The 26546-nt window shown below is 39.4% G+C and overlaps 1 protein-coding gene across 21 annotated transcripts in view; it reads left to right on the forward strand.

Moving 5' to 3' along the window:
- The window catches only part of ERC2 (ELKS/RAB6-interacting/CAST family member 2), an 829921-nt gene that overhangs the window by 369814 nt on the left and 433561 nt on the right, over window positions 1–26546 (forward strand). For 12 of the 21 annotated variants that reach the window (XM_074957759.1, XM_074957756.1, XM_074957751.1 and 9 more), the window contains 3 exons: window positions 12212–12352; window positions 14315–14455; window positions 18509–18544. In XM_074957759.1, coding sequence (XP_074813860.1) covers window positions 12212–12352; window positions 14315–14455; window positions 18509–18544 — 318 coding nt within the window. The remainder of the gene's footprint in view (window positions 1–12211; window positions 12353–14314; window positions 14456–18508; window positions 18545–26546) is intronic. The other 9 variants (XM_074957757.1, XM_074957758.1, XM_074957764.1 and 6 more) reach the window with 1 other exon arrangement.

Consider the following 26546-nt stretch of genomic DNA (forward strand, 5'->3'; position numbering starts at 1 on the left):
TGATGTGAACTGTGCAAATAACAGGATGCTGGGTTCTGGTGAATTGTACACAAAAAAAGAAGAATTGCCCTGGGATGAAAACAGTACTCTGGTCTGTTTGATTTGGATACTGCAAGTAATTGGTGCTAGCCCCTTTTGCCACAGCATCACAGTGGGAGCTCATGTTCAATTCATTACCTGTTGTAACTTTATCAGAGTCCTTGCTTTTCCAGGCTACAGGCTGCCCTCATCCTGTAAATATGGCTTACCAGCCACATTTTTAAAGGCATTTAGGCACCTAAAGATACAGATAGGTGTCTAGGGGGATTTTCAAAAGCACTTAGCCGCCTAACTCCAATTGTCCTTGGATGTATTGAAATAAATGTTTAATTGTGCCCAGCTTTCCAAGTGATCCTGATGGCTTTCTGTTTAGTGACCTTGCCTTATTCCTATTTACCTTTCCACAAATCTTGGTGACATCTACAATCTTTATAAGCAATGATTTCTTTTTTTTACAGAAAATTTATAAAAATATTGAAATGGTATTGAACCAAGAACTGATCCGCATAGACTCTAAGCAAAAAAACCCCACACTTTTTGATGATTCTCCATTAACAATTGTCTTTTGGATCAATCAGTTAGCCAGTTTTTAATCTATTTGATGTGTGCCCTATGGATTTTTGCATAGTGCTGAACTTTTAATCAGAATGTCAGGCAGTACTAAGTCAAGTGCTTGACAGAATTCTAAAAGTATTACATCAACAGTTACCTTTATCTACCAAACTTAGTCTTGACAAAAAATGATTGTGAATTAATCCAACAAAACCTGTTTTCCCGGGAGACACATTGATTGGCATTGATTAGATCATTAACCATTTATTTTTTAAGTCTCATATCAGCCATTATGTTGTTTTGTCTGGAACTGATGTCAAGCTAACTGGCCTATAATTATCCATGTTGTTCTGTTTACCCTTTTTAAGTATTGCCACAATATTGGCTTTATTTTAGTTCTTTGGACCTTTCTCACTTTTCCAAGATTTATTAAAGATAAACATACATGCACCAAAAAGCTCCTTGCACAACTTTTAAAACTGTTGCATGCAAATCATCCAGGTCACTTTTTTTTTTTATTTTTAGTAGATTCTGGTTATCTTCCTTAGTTACTGTTGGAATAGAAAGTATTTGATCATCATTTAGTGATATGAATACATCATCCAGCTTCTTTTAAATACAGAACATAAATTTTTGTTGAACATTTCTGCTTTTTTCTGCATCATTATTGATAATTTTACGATTGCCAGCTATCACAGTTCCAGTTTAGTGTGCCACTTGTCAGACTGCTGTGAGGGGATCCAACTGCTGAATCCCTGGGTGTTTTAAGACCACAGAGTCTGAGTGGAGTCCAGGCATTACTGCTGTCTTAGAGCCTCTGGGCAAACTCTTGGGGTTCAGATCTATCTGGCACCCCCTCCTGAGAGCCACAACTATACAATCCCCTGCCCAGCCCCTAGAACTAGTGTTGATCCCTCAAATTCTCCCCATACCTTAAACTCCCCCTCTTCCAGAACTCCACCCAAAAGTGTGAGCCTTATAGTTTACCTCTTCAGTTTGCGAAGGGTGGCCCTAATAGGAGCACGATTCTCCAGCTGGCATAGTTCTGAGGGTCATTGGGACACACAAAACTCTCCATCGCAACAAGGTAATGGTCCAAGGAGAGGACTGCAACCTGTATATGAATTTCATTGACCTGACAAAAGCATTTGATACAGTCAGGAAGGCCTTTGGAAGATCATGGCAGAATTCAGTTGCCTGGAGAAATTCATCACAATGGTTCGGCAATTCCATGATGGCATGATCGCTCGTGTTGTGGAAGATGAGTTATCTGAACCATTCCCAGTCACCAATGGAGTCAAGCAGGACTGTGTATTGGTCCCAGCCCTCTTCAGTATGATGTTCTCTGTCATGCTTACAGATGCCCTTTGTGACTGAGACACCAGGATTGGCATCAGATACTGGACTGCTTTTCAATTTGAGGAGACTGCAGGTGAAGACAAAGATACAGGCAGTGACTGTTTGCAGTCTTCTGTTTGCTGATGACTGTTCCCTGAATGCCAAATCTGAGTCTGACACGCAGTGAAGTATGGACTATTTCTCTTCAGCTTGTGACAACTTTGGTCTCACAATTGACATCAAGAAGACAGAAGTGATATATCAGCCTGCACCAGGAAAGCCTCATGTAGAGCCTACTGTCACAGTGAATGGCCAAACCCTGTATGCAGTGGACAAGTTCACCTGCCTCGGCAGTACACTCTCATGTGCAGTTCACATTATTGATTAAACCAATGTCAGACTGCCAAAGCAAATGTGGTCTTTGGCAGACTACGTGCAAATGTGTGGGAACGTAGAGGCATTAATCAACAAAGCTGAAGGTCTACAAAGCCATTGTGTTGTCAACTCTGATGTATGCCTATGAAATCTGGATGGTGTACAGACATCATGCGATGAAGCTGAATCACTTTCACATGTGCTGTCTGAGGAAACTAATGAGGATAAGATGGTAAGACAAGGTTCCAGATACTGAGGTTCTCAGACAGGCAGGCCTTCCAAGCATCCATACTCTGATGAAAATACAGATACGATGGACATGCCATGTCACCAGAATGTCAGATGGGTGACTGCCAAAGAAGATCTTTTATGCCAAGCTAAAGGAGGGAAAGGTGCTCTTAGGGAGGCCAGAAGAAATGTTTTAAGTCACCCTCAAGTTATCCTTGGGGCATTTCAATGTTGACTGAGAGTTTTTGGGAAGATCTCACTCATGATTGTTCTACCTTGTGAAGCCTCATCCATATTTGAGCTACAGTCTATGAACAGAGGAGGATTGCTGAGGCAGAGCAGAAGCACCAGCAGCATAAATCTCACAACAGTAGCATGTCTGCCATTAATGAAGTAAGCCATAGTGGCATCTCTTGTTCAGTGTGCCACAGACAATTCAAAGCTCAAATTGGCCTGATCAGCCTCACGTGTTCACAGAAATCAAACCAATCAGTGATGTCATGGTCCTCTTCGAACTTGAAGGATGAACAACATCCTCTTCAGTGGGTCATATGATAGGTGCAACACTTAGCACACAGGCACTTTGCACAAGACCTAAACCACCATTGCTCTTCACTATCAGATTAAACAGAGAGAGTAAAGATCGTATAAAAACATCAAACCTGCTGAATGCAATGCTCCTCCTTCTAACTCATGCTTTCCCTGGGGGACCATCTGAGTGCAGATAGGCAGGGTTCTCCCTTGCATCACCAGGCTCCTGCAGCAGTTTCTCTCTTCTTGAGTAGCTGAAGATGGTGAATACCCTGAATAGATCAACTTCTGCCCTTTTGATAATGTTTCAGTGCCTCCGTCAGATGACTCCCAGATCAGCCTCAACTGGTGATCCCATACTCCTATCATGTGGCTTCATTGCCAGGCAACCTCTCCCCTGACAAACCAGCTCTTTTGGATGGGAGCCAGCAATATAGTTTCCGGTCTATGTCTTTGAATAGAGGACCACCCTGAGTTATCAATGCTCTATGGTCAGCACTGTGTCACTAAGCCTTGGAATTTCAGTCCAACCTGGAGACTAAGAGACAACAGAGAAGACAACTAGCCCCTACATTCCAAATGGACTTTGCAGTCTGACAGACATACAGGGAATTCATAATTTCACACAGAATTAATAAATTGTACAGACAACTCCCCCAAATCACCACACCATCTAATAAAGGACTTAGATCATTGTTAGGTTTCCTGTCGTTCCTGAAACTATCTGTGAGACATCCCTCTCTGCACTATCCAATGCTATGGAAGGAAGTGCATGATCATGATGCCTGTGGCTGTTCAGAACAGTTCTTATAGTTCTCAGCAGAAGACATCAGCTCAACAGTTTTGCCATTTACACAATCGCCATAAAAGTGGCTTTGTCACTTCCCTAAAGTGATTATTTGTAGGTTCATTTTAAAAAAGTATTTGTAAACCTCCCCCTCCCCCAAAAGGCTCCCTCTTAAACACTTATGACTAATAAGGGTAAGATCACCCCGCACATTAAACGAAAAATTACACACACAAGAAAAAGTTATGATTTTCCCAGCAGATATTTAATCCCTGATCTACTGTTATGTAGTGCTACAGGTTTCTATACATTCTCACAGCTATGCAAACGATGGTCTTAATGAACAGGAGTCAGCACTTGATCTCCACAAGATAAATAGCAGATAAACTTTTTGAGCCCTGTCTATACTGTGTAAAATGTGGATTATTCACTGACTGTGGTTTAACCTAGGTCTACTTAACACAGTTCAAAACTCCCATTGAAATAAATGGGAATTAGGTATCTAGGCACTTTTGAAAATCCCACTAGGGGTCTCTCTTCAAGTTTAGGCACCTAAATAGCCTATGTCACTTACAGCCTGATTTTTAAAGGTAAGTCCTATTGAGACTTATGTTTCTAATTCACACACTTTTGAAAATTAGATCTGAAGTTTAGGTCACTAGTTCGCTACTATTGTATGTGCTAAAACAGTTCCCAGAGTATTAATACTGAATGTGGAAACCATGTTTTGAAAATTCAGTCAACAAAACACTTAAGCATGTTGTTGAGCTGAATTCAAAGTCAGTTTACTTTTGTTAGTGTGGACAAGGCTTTATTCAGAGATTCATAGATTTTTAAGGCCAGAAGGGACCATTGTGGTCATCTAGTTTGACATCCTGCATAACACGGGTCATATGACTTAAGTCCAATAGGTGTATTTGAACTAGATCATATCTTTTAAAAAAAAAGTCCATGCTTGATTTGAAAACGCCCCACAGAAGAATTTTGTCCAGAGAATATTAAAACATAAAAATAGCAAACCAAATAACGACAAAAAATCCCACTTGATGCCCCACAATCAGATGGTTTAACTGTTTTTCTCCTTTAAAATGTTTTACCATAAAAAGGGGCCTAAAACTGGCTTTTAGTTTTGTGTGTATGATTCTAGGCACACTATCGCTTACATTAGATTTGCACGTGCAAAGGGCAGCTGTGCAAACTTTGTGTGCATACAGTTTGCAAGTTCTATAATTTATTTCCACAAATTGTAGTGCATTGGGAATTGCACATAAATAATTAGATTTTGAATTAGAAAACATCTCCTTTCTTCCCTGTGTCAGGATCCTGAATTCGACTATCTCATGGTCACTGCCTCCCAGATTCCCATCCACTTTAGCTTCCCCTACTAATTCTTCCCGGTTTGTGAGCAGCAGGTCAAGAAGAGCTCTGCCCCTAGTTGGTTCCTCCAGCACTTGCACCAGGAAATTGTCCCCTACACTTTCCAAAAACTTCCTGGATTGTCTGTGCACCGCTGTATTGCTCTCCCAGCAGATATCAGGGTGATTGAAGTCTCCCATGAGAACCAGGGCCTGCGATCTAGTAACTTCTGTCAGTTGCCGGAAGAAAGCCTCGTTCACCTCATCCCCCTGGTCCGGTGGTCTATAGCAGACTCCCACTACGACATCACCCTTGTTGCTCACACTTCTAAACTTAATCCAGAGACACTCAGGTTTTTCTGCCGTTTCATACTTGAGCTCTGAGCAGTCATACTGCTCCCTTACATACAGTGCAACTCCCCCACCTTTTCTGCCCTGCCTGTCCTTCCTGAACAGTTTATATCCATCCATGACAGTACTCCAGTCATGTGAGTTATCCCACCAAGTCTCTGTTATTCCAATCACATCATAGGGCAAACAGTCCTTTATCCAAAATACCAAATGTTTATAGCTGTTCTGGTGTTGAGAATAATTAGGATTGATTCTGTTTCTGGTGTCAAATATCTTGCAATAATGTGCAAGATTCTAAGAAAATAATTAGTTAGGACTATGCAGGAATAATTAATTGATATATTTGCAGTTTCTTCTAGGCAATGAAAGCTCTTTAAAAAAGACTAAAGGTACACTTTGTATTAAGCCAAAAATAATTTTATTCCTGCCCAGATAATTTTTTAAAAATAAGAATAGGTAAAAACACTATTGACTTCCTTGATGTTAATATTAAACTTTTCAAATAGCTTAGCTTTAGCACTAGCCCAGCAGCTCAAGAGGTTGCTTTCATGAAGCAGATATTTATGAAATTGGTCTTGCCATACAACTACTGTAGCCCCACATGGTAGATAAGCAATTGAGTAAGTCTGATAATAAAGCAGCATGCTGCTACAATTCAGTTCCTGCTTCTGTGATAAAGTGCAAGTAGATTAGACCTGTGAGGTACTAGATTAGTGCACAAGGAAAGCTTGCCAGTGCAAATAAGACTAATACAAGACCACATTGTTGGGATTTCTGCAAGTTAGCTGTTAATCAAGTAAAACATGGTATATTAGGCCCTTTTAACACGTTTTTGACATCTAGCCCCCTGCAGCTGACAGTTAAATTAGCCTTCTTTTGTGATTGACTGAGAATAATTTTATACTATTTAACCATTAATAAAATGCCAGAGTGAGTATTATGTATACATTTAATATAGTTCATTATATAGGGAATATTACCTTATGTAACTAAATCTTCAAGGTGGCATGGGTATGAAAAACAAAATAAAAACACCCTAAAGTAATTATGCCTATAGCATGTATATACTTTAACATTTCTTAATTTACATTCAATGCAGCAGGATAATCTTTGAATTTACACTTTAAATATCCGCCTAACAAACTGGGAATGTATTTATTATTAGGAGTGAGTTTGGGCTCTTAATAACATACATCATCCATGTCTTGTGTAGCTCACAATATGTGACATGTTAAAAAGTAAACTTAGTACACTTTTGTCATACTGCTCAAATAAAAAAAGTGATGATGTTTCTATATAAGGCCCCATTCCTGCAGTGTCATCCACATGGGCGAACCTCTCTGCCTACACAAAGTCATATTGAAGTGGCTAAAGGAAATTGTGAGACTCTGGATGAAATCATGACCCCACTGAAGTCAGTGGGAATTTTGCTATTGACTGTATGAAGCCAGGATTTCACTCTCTTTTGAATATGGTGTACAGAGCTGGGCAGCCTACCACTGTAAAAATTATATAGTCTTGGAAAGGGTTTTAATGGCTAGTCGGCCTTTTGTCCTCTGCCTTTGACAATTTCTTTTTGCTGTATGCAAGATGGAACACATCTAAGTACATAAAGGAATGTCATCACTATGTAGCTTGTCTATGTTAGAAAGAGAACTATGTAATTGTTCAACATTGTCTTCAGCCAGAGGTTCTCGTAGTAGTGTTTAACTCTTTAATATAGATGTACACTTATCCAAGGGGATAAAGGTGATTTTCTCTGACAAGTAAATGCAGGATGTAAAATGAGAGAAGAACACTGAATTTCAGGCTCTTTAAAAAATTGCTCTTCAGAAGTGCAGTAGCAAATAATATCTGTTCTGTATCAATGTTCTTATTACAAGAACATCAGACTTAGTGCTGATTATTTTCCTATGTCAGAAAGTTCCCAAATGTATGTACTAAAAGTCCCGCAAGTGAAGCCTTACTATATAGTTAAAAAAGCCTTCACTTGAATGTTAAAAACTCACAACCTTATTAAACATTAGTTTTGTGCTAATACATACAGTTAAATTACAGAGCATTCAATATAATGTACGTTTTTGCTTTGAAGGATTGATGAAACTGGAAGCACGATAGCCTGATGTACCATATTGTATAACAGAAGGAAACAGTTAAACTTCTTGGAGAAGCACAAATATTTACAGTAGTAATAAAACAGGTCTATAATGATCACTACTGAAACATAGCACATATTTTACATGTACAGATCAAGCAGGAGACATGACTGAGTTCTCAGTTTATCCATGATTAAACATCCAATTTTGATACCTGACGCAAACAGCTGATAACTTCCTTATCTTTTCATCTGCAACATTGTTATACAAAAAATGCTAAAAGTGGGTAAATACAGTGGTATTTGCACATTAAACACAAAATTTAGGAAGTGCAAAAGCTATGATTCTCACGGTCATGCAGCTATGCTCACATTGTACATACTGTAAAGCACACATTTAGCATTGTCTGGCTATACCGAAAGAAGGACAGGAGAAGCTTGATATGGTTTAATCAGGCTGCAACTTTATTATTATTAGATGTCTGGGACTTACCTGGCAGATAAAAGTATCTGCCTGAGGGGCTTTCGCCAGTTCCCCTCTTTTTCCATCTGGGTCCTCCAGGCAACGCAGTGCTGGGATCTTACCATCCCCCACTCACATGAGGGTTAATGTGGGCTACAAGAAAGGGGGATTGACTCCCTACTGTACCAGTCATAGGAGCCCTGAAACCTTCCCCCCCCCATTATGCTCCTTTAACAATCCCTCCTTTTTAAGTCCTTTACCAAGCAATTGATCAGGTCACTGTATACCTTTCCTATGGAGTACCTGCACTGGACATCCTATTAATTTAGACTTTTCAGTTTAATTTCCTGAGATTTTTGAAAAAGGAAAAAAAATATTTTTCCTGGTCTCCATCATCTGCCTTCTTTTCTCCTGTTTAACCGTTACAGGTTTACCTAACCTCCAACTCTATCTAGGTCCACTGCAGCATGAAGATTATCTCCCCCTTGGCCATTCATGTCTGAAACAAGCTCCACTTCCAGGTGGGCTCATGAGCATGAGGGATCTTCAGGAGAGCCATCTCCTCCTGACTTCCAAACCTTCCCCTTAATCACAAGACCATAGAACAATATTCTTCGCACAATTAAAATAATGAAAATATTTATTTCAATTCAAAAGACCCCATTAATTGAATATTATTTTTAAAACCCAGTAAATACATATAATGTGCCCTTTAAACTGCAGGAAAGTGATAAATCCTGAAGGGGTTTTATGCAAGAAACACATAAGAATGACGATACTGGGTTAGACCAATGGTCCATCTAGCCCAGTATCCTGTCTTCCAACAGTGGCCAGTGCCAGATGCTTCAAAGGGAATGAACGGAACAGGGCAGTCATCAGCTGATCTATCTCCTGGAATCCAGTACCAGCATCTGGCATTCAGAGGCTTAGGGACACCAAGTGCATGAGGTTGCATCCCTGACCATTTTAGCTAATAGCCATTGATGGACCTATCCTCCATGAACTTATAGTTTTGGTCTTCAAAACATCCCCTGGCAATGAGTTCCACAGGCTGACTGTGCGTTGTATGAAGAAGTACTTCCTTTTGCTTGTTTAAACCTGCTGCCTACCAATTTCATTGGGTGACCCCTGGTTCTTGTGTAATGTGTAGGAAAAGTGCTGTTTACCCCTTCACATTCTTTGTGATTTTATAGACCTCTATCATTATCTTCCTTTAGTCTTTTCTTTTTCATGCTGAACAGTCCCAGTCTTTTTGATCTCTCTTCATATGGAAGCTACTTCATCTCCTTAATAATTTTTGTCGCCCTTCTCTGTACCTTTTAAATCTCCAATATATCTTTTTTGAGATGGGGTGACCAGCACTGTATGCAATATTCAAGGTATGGGTGTACCATGGATTTATGTAGTGGCATTATGATATTTACTGTCTTATTATCTATCCCTTTCCTAATGGTTCCTAACATTCTGTTAGTTTTTTTGACTGTCACTGCACATTGAGTGGATATTTTCAGATAACTGTACACAGTGACTCCACAATCTCTCTCTTGAGTGGTAGCAGCTAATTCAGACCCCCATTATTTTGTGCCTATATAGTTGGGACTGTGTTTTCCAATATGCATTACTTTGCATTTATCAGCTTTGAATTTCATCTGCCATTTTGTTGCCCAGTCAACCAGGTTAGGGAGATCCCTTTCTAACTCTCTTCACTGTCAGCTTTGGACTTAACTATCTTGAGTAATTTTGTATCATCTGAAAATGTTGCCACCACACTGTTTACCCCTTTTTCCAGATCGTTTATGAATATGTTCAACAGCACTGGTTCCAATACAGATCTCTGAGGGATGCTGCTATTTACCTCTCTCCATTCTGAAAATTGGCCACTTTTCCTACCTTTCGTTTCCTGTCTTTTAATCCGTTACTGATCCATAAGGGAACCTTCCCTCTCATCCCATGGCTGTTACTTTGCTTAAGAGCCCTTGGTGAAGGACCTTATCAAGGCTTTCTGAAAGTCCAAGTATACTATATCCACTGGATTAACCTTGTCCGGAGGTTTGTTGACCCCTCAAAGAATTCTAATAGATTGGTGAGGCATGATTTCCTTTACAAAAGCTGTATTGACTCTTTCCCCAAATTGTATTAATCTATGTGTCTGATAATTCTGTTCTTTACTATAGTTTCAACCAGTTTGCCTGGCACTGAAGTTAGGCTTACTGTCCTGTTATTGCCAAGATGATGTCTGGAGCTCTTTTTTTTTAAAAAAAGGCATCACATTAGCTATCCTCCATGTGTCTGGTTAGTAGTTCCTCAGTTTCACATTTGAGTTCCTTCTGATCTCTTGGATGAATACCATCCGGTCCTGGTGACTTGTTGCTGTTTAATTTATCAGTTTGTTCCCAAACCTCCTCTATTGACACCTACATCTTTTGTCATCACCAAGGGGTTTTGTGCTTAAGTAAAGTTGGAGCCATGGAAGCTGAAAAGACTGGTGAGGCTTGGAAAAGCCCTCCCTGTCTGCTGGAAACACTACTCATGTTCCACATGTCCCACCACTCAGTTCCAACACCTTCTCTCATGCTGGGAAGCAAACAGGCAGACAGTACATGATGGCCACTGAAGACAGTGGTGGGGAAAGAACACATGGCAGATATTTGGGGAAAGTGAGGGAAAGCAACTAGTGACTGTGGTACAGAAGCTGGGGAATGCAAGGCTCTGCCTTTTTGGAGGAAAGGGGCTTTTTTGATGCTTCATAGAGTGGGCTAAGGAAGGGGAACGTCTTCATTGGAGGAAGGAGAGTAAAGAGGGAGAGGAGGAAGGAAGGGCTGCTGCAGGGGTGGGAGCTGAACTTGTTAGGCTCACACTCCTCACTTTATTCTCATTCTATGTGTCTTAAAGGTTGAGATTATGCCTTTTACAGATTTCTGTTGTAGTTCGGGGGGATAGGAAGGGAACAGTTTTGGAGGGCCTCTAAGAAGGATTATACTGAATGTCTAGAGAGGACAGTTAAATAACTAGATATTCTTAATAATAAATTTCAGTATAAGTTCTGTAAATGAATGAATGCTTTCCCCCCTTACACGATAGCTAAGCTTTTTACAAATAAAGTGAGCTGATGAATAAAACATTACATGTATTACAGTATAACAAGCTATGCATAGAGCAAATTAACATGAGAGAAAGAGAATGTATGTTATTCTGACTATTAGACTTTCACTAGCCATGGTCATATGTTGCTATGCAGCAGTATTTTAAGAGTTGGTACTGCTTTTATGATAGAGATTTCATGCATCAGTATAAAAAGAACTTAAAAAGAAACAATCAAGAGCACTAAAATGGCACACCAAAAGAATCAGAAAAGATGGATTATGCCATCCATTTTCCTGCCAGTGTAGTAGTATTTCAGGTTTAACTTTCCCGAGTGATATGGCTTCCATCACATTCCATGGGAGACTTATTCCATAATCTAATAAATCAATAAACAATCAAATTAAAGGTACCTTTTTCTCTGTCTCATTCAATATTTTTCTTGGTTGCCTCAAAATGTAATACCTGTGAATATAGCTTTACCGATAACTGGCAGATTGTTGCTTGCATTCTAAATTACCAGACAATTGTTAACTAAACTTTAGAACTCTCATGAAGACTGTATTGTAACCAGCATAGAACTTGCTGGGAAGCTAGACTGTAATAAGAAAATTCAAACTGAGTACAGTAGAAAACGTGGTTTTGTCATTTTGACCATTCATTCATAATTTATGGATTAACAACAAAGCAGGTGCATTGTTCAAATATGTTCTCTAAATATTTTTAAAGTATATGTATTTTACATTAATATCAAATTTGTTGAACTTTGTCTGGGATGGTACCATAATTCAGCATTTGGGGCTGATCCAATGCCCATTGAAGCCAGTGGAAGTATTTCTATTGTCTTCAGTAAGTGTTGGATGGAGCCTCCTCTTATTTCCCTTATCTCGAAAATTAAGGTGATATATGTGCTTCCAAAGATTAATTTTCACAGTGCAACTTAATACAAAGAGGGTTTTTGTTTTCTGAATTGATGTACCAAGCTTTACATTTGTATTACTCTTTCTTATTGTTAGGAGAGAATAATAGAGCGCTTGAAGGAGCAGAGGGAACGGGATGACCGAGAAAGACTGGAAGAAATAGAATCCTTTAAAAAGGAAAACAAAGACTTGAAGGAGAAAGTTAATGCTTTACAAGCTGAACTAACAGAGAAGGAGGTCAGCCTTTGCAGTAAAATTAAAAATCTTTATTGTTCTGATCTTTCTAACAAGTTTCACTGATATAAACAAGTTAATTAGAGACACTATCCAATTGCTTAAGCCAGCAGTTCTCAAACTGTGGGTCGGGACCCCAAAGTGGGTCACGACCCTGTTTTAATGGGATTGCCAGGGCTGGTGTTATACTTGCTGGGGCCTGGGGCTGAAGCCGAAGCCTGAGTCTCACTGCTCAGGGCTCAAGCTGAAGCCCAAGGGCTTCAGGCCTGGGCGGCGGGGCTCAGGTGACAGCAGCCCGTCCACCCAGGGCTGAAGCCCTCAAGCTTCAGTTTCAGGCCTGCTCCAGGGCAGTGGGGCTCAGGCTTTGGCTTTAGCCCACCCACCTGGGGCAGCGGGGCTCAGGCTTGCGTCCCCCTTCCTGGGGTCATGTAGTAATTTTTGTTGTCAGATGGGGGTCGCGGTGCAATGAAGTTTGAGAAACCTGGTTTAAGCTATTGGTTTTCAACTATTTTTAGAAACTTACTCCTAAAGCAGTATATTTTTGAGCATTCCTCACTCTCAAACTCTTGATTACTTTCCACAAAGTATTTCTTCTTTGTGTGTATTCCTTTCCTTTCCTTTACATATGTTTGACACGGCTTTAGTATTCCACTGCTGGTCCTATTTTCAGTTTTTATTTGAACTAATGGGCTTAGCAGGAGCACGACCTTCCGAGAGTAAGGTCCATAAGTATTTGATTCAGTCAGACTGATTATTGATAAGGGGTTTTACTTGGTGAGTCCCTGGTCTGGTTGCCATTGCATACCACTGCTCTGTGCTCACTTCATTAGATTCTTATAAACTATGTGATAATATTAAATCCTATTCATGTCATGCTGCAAGATACTTCTTGGTTTTTCTCCTCTTGAATACTTCTACTGTAGGGTCTGAGTACCCTTTAAAGTAAAAATATTAAGTGAGAATTTATAAGTAATTAAAGTTGTGATGAATTAATGGAAAATGTTTTCTCTATTCAAATCCATCTTCGGTTGTTTTTGTTTTTTTTTTAAATCCACCACCAGCTTGACGATGATGATTTTAATAAAAGCCTGCTGCCATTTTTGCAGGGGCTACAAGAAATGATGGTGAGAAGTCCATGGGTTGTGGGTCACTTGCAGGATTATCTGTATTTATCTCATTTAATCAATTCCCTGCTATTGGGGCGGGGTCAGGGGCGGGCGGCAGGCGCAGGGGTCTCGGGTCTTGGTGAATCCCAGTCCCTCCGCTTCTGTGCCTGTCTCCTGAGAGCTGTAATACTTTGGTCTAATTTCAGTGTTTTGAGTTTACTGTGTGGGTGCTGGGCAGGTGTTAGTGGCCTGTGATATACAGGAGGTCAGACTAGATGACCCAGTGGTCCCTTCTGGGGCTTAACCTCTATGGGTCTAATTTATTTTAAAGCTTCTTAGGCTATTATAAGTAAAACAGACAAAATTAACAATAGAAGTTGATAATATTTTAAGTACAGATGAATATGTAGAATACTGAGGTGTGCAGCTACCGCCACCCTTCTATCATAGGGTAACTGGCAAAAGTAAAATCTGATAAACTAAATATAAAGGAGAACACTGATGAGTGTAAAATATAGAATCGACTATTTTCTAATTCTCAAGGATTACATTTAAAATACAGGTGAATCATCCATTTCCCCAATGAAATTACCCTCTATTCTTTCAGCAGAGGGAACATGACATATTCAAAAACAAGTAATTTTTTCATAAACATTCAACTTTTTGTTAACCTTCTAAAAATTACCTAATAATATTGTATTATGCTGTAAATACCCATCCCAATGTCTGCACACATGTACTATGTAAACAAAGTTTTTGACTGAAAACATAGCTGATAACGATAATATACGCTCTTAGTGGCTAGGATCAATGCAATTTCTAACACCATCTCTTTCCTCTTTTTTGGACAATTTTTCAGTCTAATTTAATTGACCTCAAAGAACATGCATCGTCATTGGCATCAACAGGGCTGAAAAGAGACTCCAAATTAAAGTCTTTAGAAATAGCCATAGAACAAAAGAAAGAAGAATGTAGTAAGTTGGAAGCACAGCTGAAAAAGGTAAGTGCCTTCTAAGAAAATTCTTATTGTGCAATGGACTAAACTCTTCACTTCTCTAGTATATAACTGGCAATGAAGCAAGAGGTCCATTTTAAAATCTGGCAGTCTTCTGCTGTCTGCTGATACTAGCATCAAACAATGTTGACTTTTTCTTAAGAAGCATGTATAAAAGCTGTCTGTGAGCCTGAAAAATTATCTTAAGTTTCCTGTCTAAGGGGTACTTGGAAAAAACTGGTGAAAATACTGGGGCGGGGGGGGAGTTATAGAAACCAGCCGTTACTATATGTATGAATATAAACTACTCTTTCTAGTGAAAAATGTCTAGGTCTTATATTGAAATTCTCCTTAATTTTATTTATTTATTTAATGAATTTAAATTTGAGGTAGTTAAAGAAAATAGTGTTTAATATATCACAGTTGGCATTATTTATATCCACCAAGAAGTAGAAGCAAACATTTAAAGAAAAATATTTTAGAAATACAATACTTATTGAATAATTATATGTAGATTACTGCATTACAATATTAACTGATCTCCAAATTTTCACATTTTCTTTCATCTGTTTATTTGACTTTTTGCTGTGTCATTTGGTAGTGTCTGCACTCATTGTTTGAACACCAAACTCATGACATACTAAGTGGGTTTAAGCATCATATTTTCCTTCTGCAACTATTAAATAAGCCAGTGAGAAGTGTAGATAAAACTTTAAACCCCCAAAATACTTTGGACATGGATTTATATGCTTATGTGATCTAGAAGAGGTTGATTATTTTAGCTTGAATATTGACATTTTTAGATCCAGATTATCATACCCTTCCTCATGTGGAATAGTTAGCCTCATTGATTTCAGTTGGACTACCTGTGGAGTAAGGTATTACTCAAGCATGAGCAAGGCTTTCAGAATTTGATTCTTATATTTTTACCTATAATTCTGATTTTATTATGTACTTCTAGAGTAGGTATATGTGCTGTAATGTATACTTTAGAAGAGCACACTCAAAATATTATGATCTGATATGAATTTTACATGTATAAAACACACTATATATACAGTTGTTGGGATGACCGTATAGGGGTCACCAAATGAAATTAATAGGCAGTAGGTTTAAAACAAACAAAAGGAAGTATTTCTTCACACAATACACAGTCTACTTGTGGAACTCTTTGCCAGAGGATGTTGTGAAGGGCAAGACTATAACAGGGTTCAAAAAAGAACTTGATAAATTCCTGGAGGATAGGTCCATCAATGGCTATTAGCTAGGATGGGCAGGGATGGTGTCCCTAGGCTCTGTCTGCCAGAAGCTGTGAATGGGTAATGGGATGGATCACTTGACGATTACCTCTTCTGTTCATTCCTCTGAAACACCTGGCTTTGGCCATTATCGGAGGACAGGATACTGAGCTAAATGGACAGTTGGTCTGACCCATTATGGCCGTTCGTATTTGGATGAGAGGAGGGCATCTTTTCAAATAAACTTGCATGCAGAGAGCTTTTAACAAAATTTTAAATTCTTGTAAATATTTGATAGGTTATCAATGCCATTTGCACCAGACTTAAAATACCTACATAAAGCATGTAGCCAGAGATCATTTTTATTTTATTAAAAGAAATATAAATATTATTTACTTAAGGTGTGAAGAATCTTTATTTGCATTATAGTTCAGATCAGGTGATGAGCATGGTAAGATAATTATAATTTAAATATTATTACCTCTATGGTTAACTTTCATATTTAATGTTGCTTTTAGCGGTATTAGTTCAAATGAATTCACATGTTCAAAATATTTTTTCAGTGGCCTTATTTTTGAGAGGTTTTTTGTAATAAATAGTTCTTTAGAATGCTAAAGCACCCGTCATCTTAAAAAAAATTGAAATCTGCTTGAAATAGTTGAAATTCTAAGTCAACATCTATGAATGTATATATCAACACATCATTTAGTAGTGGAAAAATAAGCAGTTATAAAAGTCTGTAAGTGTCTGGGCCTCCTTTCAAATAAAAAGGACGTATGTTCCTTATGAATAAAATACAAAGGGTTACCAAATGAAAGTTGAAAACATAATTGTTTGATTATACCATAAATACAACATGAATTCCCAATGGGAACTGGCCCAAGATTTGTAGGAGACTTGGTATTTCCACAATAACATGCAGATTCAACATTGTTGGATGTGTTTAGGAGAATAGAAACACTGGCTGTTAATGACAATGGACTGCAAACAGTAATTTTTAATTTTACATTTACTTTAGTAAAAGCTTTAATTTCAGCTAAACCTAAAAATATCCTGTGATAAAAGTAACTCGCTCTCCAGAAATTGAAACCTACCTTCAGTCGCTGATTTTATCCCTTAACAAACTAACTGAAACAGAAGTCAGTTTTGGGAGGATTTTAGAATTTTGTTGAATGGAGATGGGAGGGAGCGTATACATTTCTTCATTCTTATACACAGTGTACAAATCTGCATGTCCCATATGGATGCTCACTGTATCAATGAACACTCAACACTGCAGAGGTGAGAGATGTGGCACTTCATTGGACATAATTTGAAAAGTAACTCCAAATATGTATCCATTTGTTTTAAAAAAATATTAACAACTTGCATATCTTTTATCATTCTTAAAAAATAAATAAATCAGAGTGGCAGTACTGTTAGTAAACTTGCTCAGCATTAGCTATGATTCTTTAGTTGTATCAATTTTTATTCCTAAACATTGATTTAATCCAACACATATTTGCAACAGTGAATAGTTCTGAGAAGTCATAGCCCTAAGCATGCCCAGAAGAAGTGTTTATGGGATACAACGCCTAATCAAACTTGTGACGAGGAACAGTTTTGCCTTGGAATTTTGTTCCTCTCCTTTTTCAATTATTTTTTAAATTCCTCCTTTTTTTTGATGATATCTATCTATCTTTCAAATATTTATATTCCTCCTATATCTATATATAAAATTTTGTTTCTCCAAGATCTTTTTCCCAGGGTTTGACTATAACTATTTCTCAGTATTATATACTTGACACTATACAATACTTGCATTTCTGGGGGAGAAAATATGCAGACTCAGAAAGAATATATTCAGAAATAAAACAAAAATCCTGAGGCAGACTCTTGAAATATTTGATTACAAGAAACTGAACTGCAGCCCCATTATTAATTGAAATAGCATATGTGTTTAAAAACTAATAAATAGGAGAGCATTCAAAAAGAATAATTGCTCCTGTGTTCATATTGTATTTTACTGTACACCAAAATTGTTTAAAACCATGAGCATGCTTATTAAGCCTTTTGTTACAAGGATTATGATTTGGAATTGATGGGAACAAAATGAGGGGAGAGCTCCCAACACTTTTGTGCCAAAACTCTACAGGCATTTTTTTTTTTTTACTTATTTTCCTTTGCTAATTATGATGGAACAGCAGGAATTACCTCATAGGTAGTTAATTATTTTTTATGTTGCTTTCCTGAATCTTATTATCCACTTTAGAATTTCCTCCTTTTGTGTTTATCATGGATTTTAAATTTCCATGCTTACTGACATACTTGCTGTTGCTAAACTACTGTTTGCCAAGCTGTACTGTTCAAAAGTCATATTGAATCAAAAATTCAGGCTTGTGTTAATACAAAATAAAAACCATAAATTTAGTGATAAAGTCTAATTAATCTTTTATTATTACTGTCTTTGAAACTTTTGTGATAAATTGCAGCCTTGGCTAAAAGCGCTTCTAGTGATTCATTGCTTGAGACTAGCACTTAATGTATCATCAAAAGTGGACACCTTTCTTTATTTCATGGGTTATTTAACTTGAGAAAGGGAAAGTAACACAAACCTTAAATTTTTTACTCCAGCTATTCTTTTTTAGAAGCCAAAGTCAACATTTATGTTTCCCCAGTGCCTCTCGCTTTCACCGAGGAATGTTTAGAAACTTAAATTTCTACTTTTTTATGACAAGTTCTTCTGTGCAAATGCACTGGATTTGTTGAGCTAACGCTGTTTTCCTGGATCTTTCCTTCTTTTCCTGTCTATGCTTCACTCCTTCCCAACTTTGCAATGTAGCAAGCTGAACAGTTGTTCAATCAGATGTACAATCCAGTAAGTCCTTCCTGAAAGTGCCCGCTGTAACATATGAAAGCATGAGGATCCATTGACCTGACACTGTGTTGTGTTCTTCCGCTATGGAGCTTTGCAAAAACTTTTTTGATGATCACCTGTTTTAGTTATGTCAAAATAAATGAGCTTTGTGGACTTCAAGGCCATTTCTTTTGAATATGATATGTATTAACTGGTAATTGGATTAATATAACATCCTCCGAAGTTCAAATGTCATTGCCTTCAGGTCCTCAACTTCTCTATTATATATTTTTTTAAAAGCATGCAGAAGATAGTTTTTTGTTTTATTTTATTTTACTGCTATGCTCATCGAATACTTTACTGGATTCTTCAAATTTAAAATAATATGCAGTGATTTATTTATAATATCTCAATTGATAATATCAGTAATAATACCTAGTAAATGTCTGTTCAGCATATTTTTGTAAAGTTGCAGTATGATCACATTAGTTCAGAAGGCAAAAGATCAGTTTTTCAGTAAAAGAATGTGCATGTTCAGTATTTATACATTTAAAAAACATATTTTTGCCAAGAAAAGGCTGAAAATATAGAATGATGAAAACAAATTGCAATGTTGTTCTATAATTTAAACAAGAAAATGTAATAATACTTTTGTTTGTTTGGGATTATTCTCTGATGCCTTCTTTAATATAGTTTCTTAAGCAATTTTATTTTGTCTCTATTGTATTCATTTTTCAATTTGAGGAAGAACAAACACATTCTTATCTGTAGAAGATTTTCTGGCTGGTACAAACTAACACTAAAAATATGCTGTGAGCATCACAGGGCAGAAATAAAGATGTAACTGGATTGTGATAACATAGCAATTTATGACCTGCGGGTTACATAGTAATTCTAAATATAATTACCATGTAATTCCAATCAGAAGGTGTGATAGAACTTGATTTTATAGGGTTTTATAAAAATATGGTATTATACACTTAGGGTGACACTGGTCCCACTGAAGTCAATGGGTTTTTTTCCATTAACTTCAGTGGGCCAGGATTTCATCCTTAGGGTCTGTTGTTCTGTTGCTGATGCTGAGTATTTCTACTGATGTAATGGAAATTTCATGTGTATAAATGGGGGAATAGATCCCATAGAATCTACCATATTTACTTCTTGAAAATCATGTAATTACATTTGAAACTCACTCATAATTTGTTCATAGAGAACATAAAACCTAATAATATACCCACTTTCTCATCCAACATACTGTGGTGATCAAATGGTTTGTACTCTTGTACAATGGCATTGTTTCCTTATATTAGTTTGGGTCATATACATGATGGTTTCATAGGTAGACGACATACTTTCATGCACATCCTCCGCACTCTTATTGTGCACACCTTTTGTTTATTGCTGACTCCTCGGTTACCTTTTCTCTTGCTCTATGTAGATCACTCCCTTCATTATTTCAGTTTTAATCACATTGCTGTAGTGATTGCTATTTGTTGACCATTAACCTTTTTGCATATAGTATCCCAAATCTTACCAATTTTTACTTTTTGCATACTTCTTTTTTACAAGAACCATCTCTCAGCGGTTCAAAACCACTGGATGGAAAATCTTTTATATTAAATTAATGTAGCAGGTAGTTACATCTGATCCTCAATGCACATTTTCTTTAGTTATTTTTTCCTCTGTGTTTATTTTTGACAATGTGAGAATAATATTTTTTCAGACTGATCTAAAGACTTGTTCTTTAGACTACATGATTGCCATTAACAGAAAGCTAGCCAAATGTGTGTTTCCAAATATGAGATAAATGACATTATATAAGGTGGATGGCAAAATACAGTCCTGTTGAACTCCAATCTTCCTTTTAAACCTTTCTGGCATTTAACAATCATTTTTTAAGTAAGCCTTTGTTCCCGCATACTGCCTGTTCCTTTTTCAGTAGAATGATAAACCTTTGTTAGTCCACAGAGTACTATCAACTCTGGTTTCAGAGTAGCAGCCGTGTTAGTCTGTATCCGCAAAAAGAAAAGGCGTACTTGGGGCACATTAGAGACTAACAAATTTATTTGAGCATAAGCTCAACTCTGGGGCACTCACTCTTATCACGAAAGCTTATGCTCAAATAAATTTGTTAGTCTCTAAGGTGCCCCAAGTACGCCTTTTCTTTTTGCGGATACAGACTAACACGGCTGCTACTCTGAAACTCTTATCACTGAAGCTACATTTTAAAAATGCACAGAACAAACAGATTACTCTGTTTCACACTTCTAGGCTTTTTGGGTAGCAAAGTGGAAAAATATAAAAGGGGCCCAAATCCTGGTCACCTTGTTCATGAGAATATTCAAAATGAATTTAGAGGGACTACTTGTCTGAATAATGTGAACAGAATTTGGGCCTTTTGTGTGTAGATGTGAACACGGTTTAAATTATACAATCATGCCCTGTGCTAGTAAATAATGGTTAGAAAACAGTTGCATGGTTGTTATTTTTCTGTAATATGGTATTACAATTTATTTGATCTTTTCTAGTCCTTCAAGCTGCTTCTGAATATTGAGGACCTGATTCTGCAAATACTGAGCAGAAACAATGAAAGATCAAAAACCAAAGCAAACATTAGTTCTAAATTGCTTAGCTCAGTCCCAGGAATTAGCTTAAAAATAACTTAAATTTAAGACATTTTAAAATTTAAGAGGAGAACAGATTATTTAATTTATTTTATTGAACCAGATAAAATTTGAAGGATCTTAGAAAGTATTTTTTGCATGTACATTTCTGCTGTTTCATTTAATTATTATTTTTGGTGAAGCTCTAATTTGATATTTTTGGCTAGTTTAAATTAAGGTATACTATTCCAATGCATACATCTGATACAGAAAAACAAATGCAGGATGTGTGCATAATATATAATAAATTCATTAATTTTATATCTCTTTATCACACTTTAATATTTCTGTAGACAATTTGGTAATTATATAGAAAAAATATTTTGCCTCTACTTGTGGAATGCAAAATAAAAACCAGGGTTGAAAATATGAAATGCTTTTTAGAATCAGAGAAGTTCAAACATTAGGGTGACAGTCTCTTTATTTGCATGTATTGGGGATTGCAAAAAATAATAATGTATTTTCCAAAACGAAATACAGCATAGTATCAATTCAATAATTGTATGCAAGTAGTATATTTTCTTTAAAATGCAACATCCCAATTAATAATTGGAATAAGAAGTGTGTATTTATATTTAACTTTTATTACTGAGAAACTGTTGTTAGATGGTTACAGTACTATTCAAATTAAAAATAGTATCAAGCCCCTAAAATTAACGAACACGCTAAAGGCATTTATATTTAATATGTAACTGGTGAATATTGATAAGAAAATTTTGTCTTGTAAAGAACTGTTCAGATGGAACGCAGTGTTTAGCAAGTAGTTAGCACAGAGGTGGCCAAACTTACTGGCCCTCTGAGCCACATACGACAATCTTCAGAAGTTCGAGAGCCAGAGGTTGGGGCTTCAGCGCTGCTCCTGCTGAAGCCCTGAGCCCTGGCAGGTGCTCCCCGCAGGGCTGAAGCCCCAAGACCCCCCTCCCCGTTGGGCAGAAGCCCCTACCACACCACCCTGCTGCAAGGCAAAGGTCCTGAGCATCCTCCCACCCAGTCGGGTAGGTGAAGAATGGGGGTGGGGGGGGCCACCATGAGCCATACTTTAATGGTAAAAGAGCCACATGTGGCTCACGAGCCACAGTTTGGCAACCCTAAGTTAGCACATTTACCTGTGAAACCGAGAGTGTCTTTCCCAGACCTGAGGAAGAGATCTGCATGGCTTGAAAGCTTGTGTCTCTCACCAACAGAAGTTGGTTCAATAAAAGATACTACCTCACCCACCTTGTCTCTCTATTTGTCCCCAATGCGAGAGAACTGAATAACTTAGTTGTGAACTTAGTCCATGTCTATACATACTACTCTGCAGCAGCGCAGCTGTGCTGGTACAGCTGTGCAGCTGTAGCACGTCTGGTGAAGATGCTCTCTGGTGACAGGAGAGAGTTCTCTCATTGGAATAAAAACACCCCACCTCCGCAAGTGCCATAAATTATGTTGGTGGGAGGTCTCCCATTGACATAACGCTGTGCACATGAGTGCTTATGTCGGTGTAATTTAGTCCCTCAGTGGGGCGGAATATTCACACTCCTGAGCGACATAAATTTTGCCGACAGGCTGTAGCATAGACATAGCCTCACTCTCTATTTACAGCCAATCAGTCTGTCCTTTGCAAATTTTGAATAACACCAGAAAACTTTTCTGTTTCAAAGATGTTTTATGATATTGCTCCAACAGCCCTCCATATATTTAGAACCTTTCCTTTTTTCCTTCCATTTAGTAGTGTGCATGGGTTTGATCCTGCATTCCTTCTGCAAAACAACCCTTATTCTCCCAATTAGTCCCAATCTATTGAATGGGTAATCCCATTCAACTAGGGACAACCTAATAATGGTTTCAAATACTGGGCCCAATATTTAATTTCCTAATGTTTTTAGATTAGAATGTTTTTATCCTGGTATTTGCATTGTGCTTTTGTATTATTTCAGTTGTTATGCATCTCTGTGAGGCATCTCCAGAGCCTTGGTAGGGTGGGGTAGGTAATTTATCAGTTCTGGGCTTACTCGAGTTTTATAGGCACTGTTTCGTGCTTGGAGTGGTGTGGAGATGCATTGCTCTAGGGGGAACGTATCCAGGAGGAATTGTGCCTCTGGAAGGCGGAATTCCTCATGGAATTTGCCAGTATGTAGGGGAATATACCTTCAACTATACCTTTTTGTGAGTGAAGCGTATTTCTGCATGCATGCCCAGCTAGCTCTGGTGCCTCTGCTGTGTGGAATCCTGGGTCTGCTTTCACCATTCCCCTTTTGAAGTGTCTTGAATACTGGGCAGGCTAGGCATAGTTCTTTTGTTGGGGGAATAATTGGGCTTTTATTGTTCCTGGCTACTGAACAGGAGTGCAAAGGGGAATAGAGAGTCTCCTGGTGCCATTTACTTCCCCTTCCTGGAGCCGCCGGGAATTATTATTGTTAACATGAAAAGTCTTCCAAGTGATTTCATTTTACACAACTAATTTTAACACGAAAAAATTGAAAACATGACTGTTTTGCCTTCAACATCCAGTACATGTATATAACACTCTTCACAGTTACAATAATATAAAGCAGCATCAAACGTGTATGATTTTAATTTAAAGTTGGCATGCAAATTAACATTAATTAAAGCATCCATAATGATTAAAGAGACTATTTCTGTAAAGCAGTGTGGTGAAGTGGGTATAGTGTGTGACTGGGCTTCAGGGAATTTGGGTTCTCTTCCCAGCTCTCCCATTGAATTGTTGAGTGTGTCTACACTGCAGTGGGTGCATGGATAGACAGATATGCGCTAGCTCTGTTTGAGTTAGCGTGCTAAAAATAACAGTGTGGCAGCAGTGGCTCGGGTAGCTGCCTGTGGTACAATCCTTCCTGACCTCCTGGTATATATTCAGCTGACTAGCCTCAGCCATGGCCCAGGCTGCAACAGCCACACTGCTATTTCTTAACAACACTAGCTCAAGCAGAGCTAGTGTGTGTCTGTTGATCTGAGCCAGGAAGCGTCCTCCCAGTTGTTGTGTAGACATACCCACTCTGTGACACTAGGCAAGTCACTTTATCTCTCTGACCATGCCTGCACTAGGGAATGTTACAAAAATCGTCCCATCAGTGATTCACTAGTTCAGCTGAATGAGGTGTATTAGGAGGAGCCCTACTGTGAACAATTCGTTTGTGCTTAACTACCTTACTATGCAACTGAACAAAGGGAAGCATATGACATGGTAAAAGACAGTAACTTTACTTGGTAATTTTTGGGCTGTTGTGCGTCAGGGATATGACGTGACACTCTCACATTTCACAGCCTTGTCCTGCTTCCCCACAGCTGTGCTGGGATGCTGTGCATCCAGCAGGATTATAGGGATTTCCCGCCATTTACTTCTTTTGGCCACCAGGGAACAATGTGGCAGAGGAAATACAGCTGGCCAAGCTGCTGTAAGTCCTTACTCTAGCTTCTTCCTCTTCTGGGTCTAAGCCAGCATGGAGGACCTGGAAGGAGAAGAAGGTGGTTGAAGCCATCTGTCCCAATATGCTGATGACAAGGGAGGTGAGTGAAGAAAAGACTGAGAGGGCAGAAGGAGAGGGGATAGAATGGAAGCAGGTTGAGTGGCAGGGATAGAACGATGGGAGCAGGGCTAAAAGGAGAGACACAGAAGGAGGATGGTAAGGGAGAGCCTAATGGTGATGGGATAGAATATAAGAGGCAAATGGGAAGTAGGGACACAGTGGGAGAGTCTGCTTCAAGACTCTTAAAGTAAACCATGATCCCAGGCGGGAGAAGGAAATCTGAGGAGTGATGTGGAGAGCTGGCTTTCCTCATAGATTACCTGGGATTTTAGAAGAGGGAACCTGACTTTTCCTGTGGATTTTTGGCCTCTACAGAATTATAGGAATACTTGCCAGCTCCTGCTCTGTTCTCCATGGGAGAGGAATGTGTATGGCCCAACTGTGCAAAGTGCTGTACACTCTCATTTCCTGTTGAAGTCAGTGGGAACTGAGAGTGCTTAGCACCTTAAAGAAGGTCCTCAATCTTTTGCACAACTGGGTTTTGAGCCCTTATTGCACTTACTTAAAAAAATATGATGCTGGCAAAAAAAATTGTTTGACTGTTGCCAGTGGTGAGCTGGAGCCGGTTGTTAAATTTGAAGCCCTTTTAGAACCGGTTGTTCCGCGAGGGACAACAGTTCTAAATGGGCTTGTAAATTCAACAACTGGCCAAAAGTGGCACCTTAGGTGCCGACTCCATGAGTGCTCTAGGGCTGGAGCACCCAAGGGGAAAATTTGGTGGGTGCAAAGCCGAGGTGGGGAGTCCCGGTGGTGCCCACCTAGGGCAGCTCCCAGGAAGCATCCGGCAGGTCCCTCTGGCTTCTAGAGGTGGGATAGCATAGCTGCAGGGGGAGCAGCCACTCCCTCTACTGATCACATCAAAAGTAGCGCCTTAGGCACCGACTCCGTGGGTGCTCCGGGGCTAGAGCACCCACGGGGAAAATTTGGTTGGTGCAGAGCACCCACCGGCAGCTCCCCTCCCCGCGCCAGGCCCCAGCTCCCCTCTGCTCTGCCTCCTCCCCTGAACGCGCCGCCCCACTCTGCTTCTCGGCCTCCCCTCCCCCCCCCCCCGGCTTCCCGCAAATCAGCTGTTCGGGCAGGAAGTCGGGGCGGGCTGAGAAGCAAGTGGCGGCTTCACGCTCAGGCCCAGGGAGGTGGAGGTGAGCTGGGGTGGGGGGACGCGAGGAGGGCCACCCGTGCCATAGCAGGTAACCCGGGGGGCACGCAGGGGAACTGCTCCCCACCCCAGCTCACCTCCACCACCCTGGGCCTGAGCGCGTAGCCGCCACCTGCTTCTCAGCCCTCCCAGGCTTCCTGCGTGAACAGCTGATTTGCGGGAAGCCAGGGGGTGGAGAAGCAGAGCGGGGCGGTGCATTCAGGGGTGGAGGCGGAGCGGAGGTGAGCTAGGGCTGGGCGTGGGGTGGGGAGCTGCCGGTGGGTGCTCTGCACCAACCAAATTTTCCCTGTGGGTGCTCCAGCCCTGGAGCACTCATGGAGTCAGCACCTTGGCAGGTCCCTCTGGCTCTTAAGGGCGGGGTGGGCACCCAATATGGTGGCCCAAGAGACCCTCCTGCCCGGTTCTGGGGGCAGTCAGGGGGGATGGGATGGGGATCCCGGGGGGGTTGTGGGGAATCAAGGAACGTGGAGGGTTGGATGGGGCAGGAGTTCCGGGGGGCGGGCAACGACTCCCTCGTGGGGTGAGGAGGGAACCGGTTGTTAAGATTTTGGCAGCTCATCACTGACTGTAGCTAATCTGCGCCACGGTGTGATATTTATCAACTTTGTGGATTTCTAAAGGATAAAAAATATTTTATTGGTAAATGTACCACAAGAACAATATAGTTGAAATACTCT

Source organism: Natator depressus, chromosome 7, assembly GCF_965152275.1.
Source record: "Natator depressus isolate rNatDep1 chromosome 7, rNatDep2.hap1, whole genome shotgun sequence".
NCBI classification, from domain to species: Eukaryota; Metazoa; Chordata; order Testudines; family Cheloniidae; genus Natator; species Natator depressus.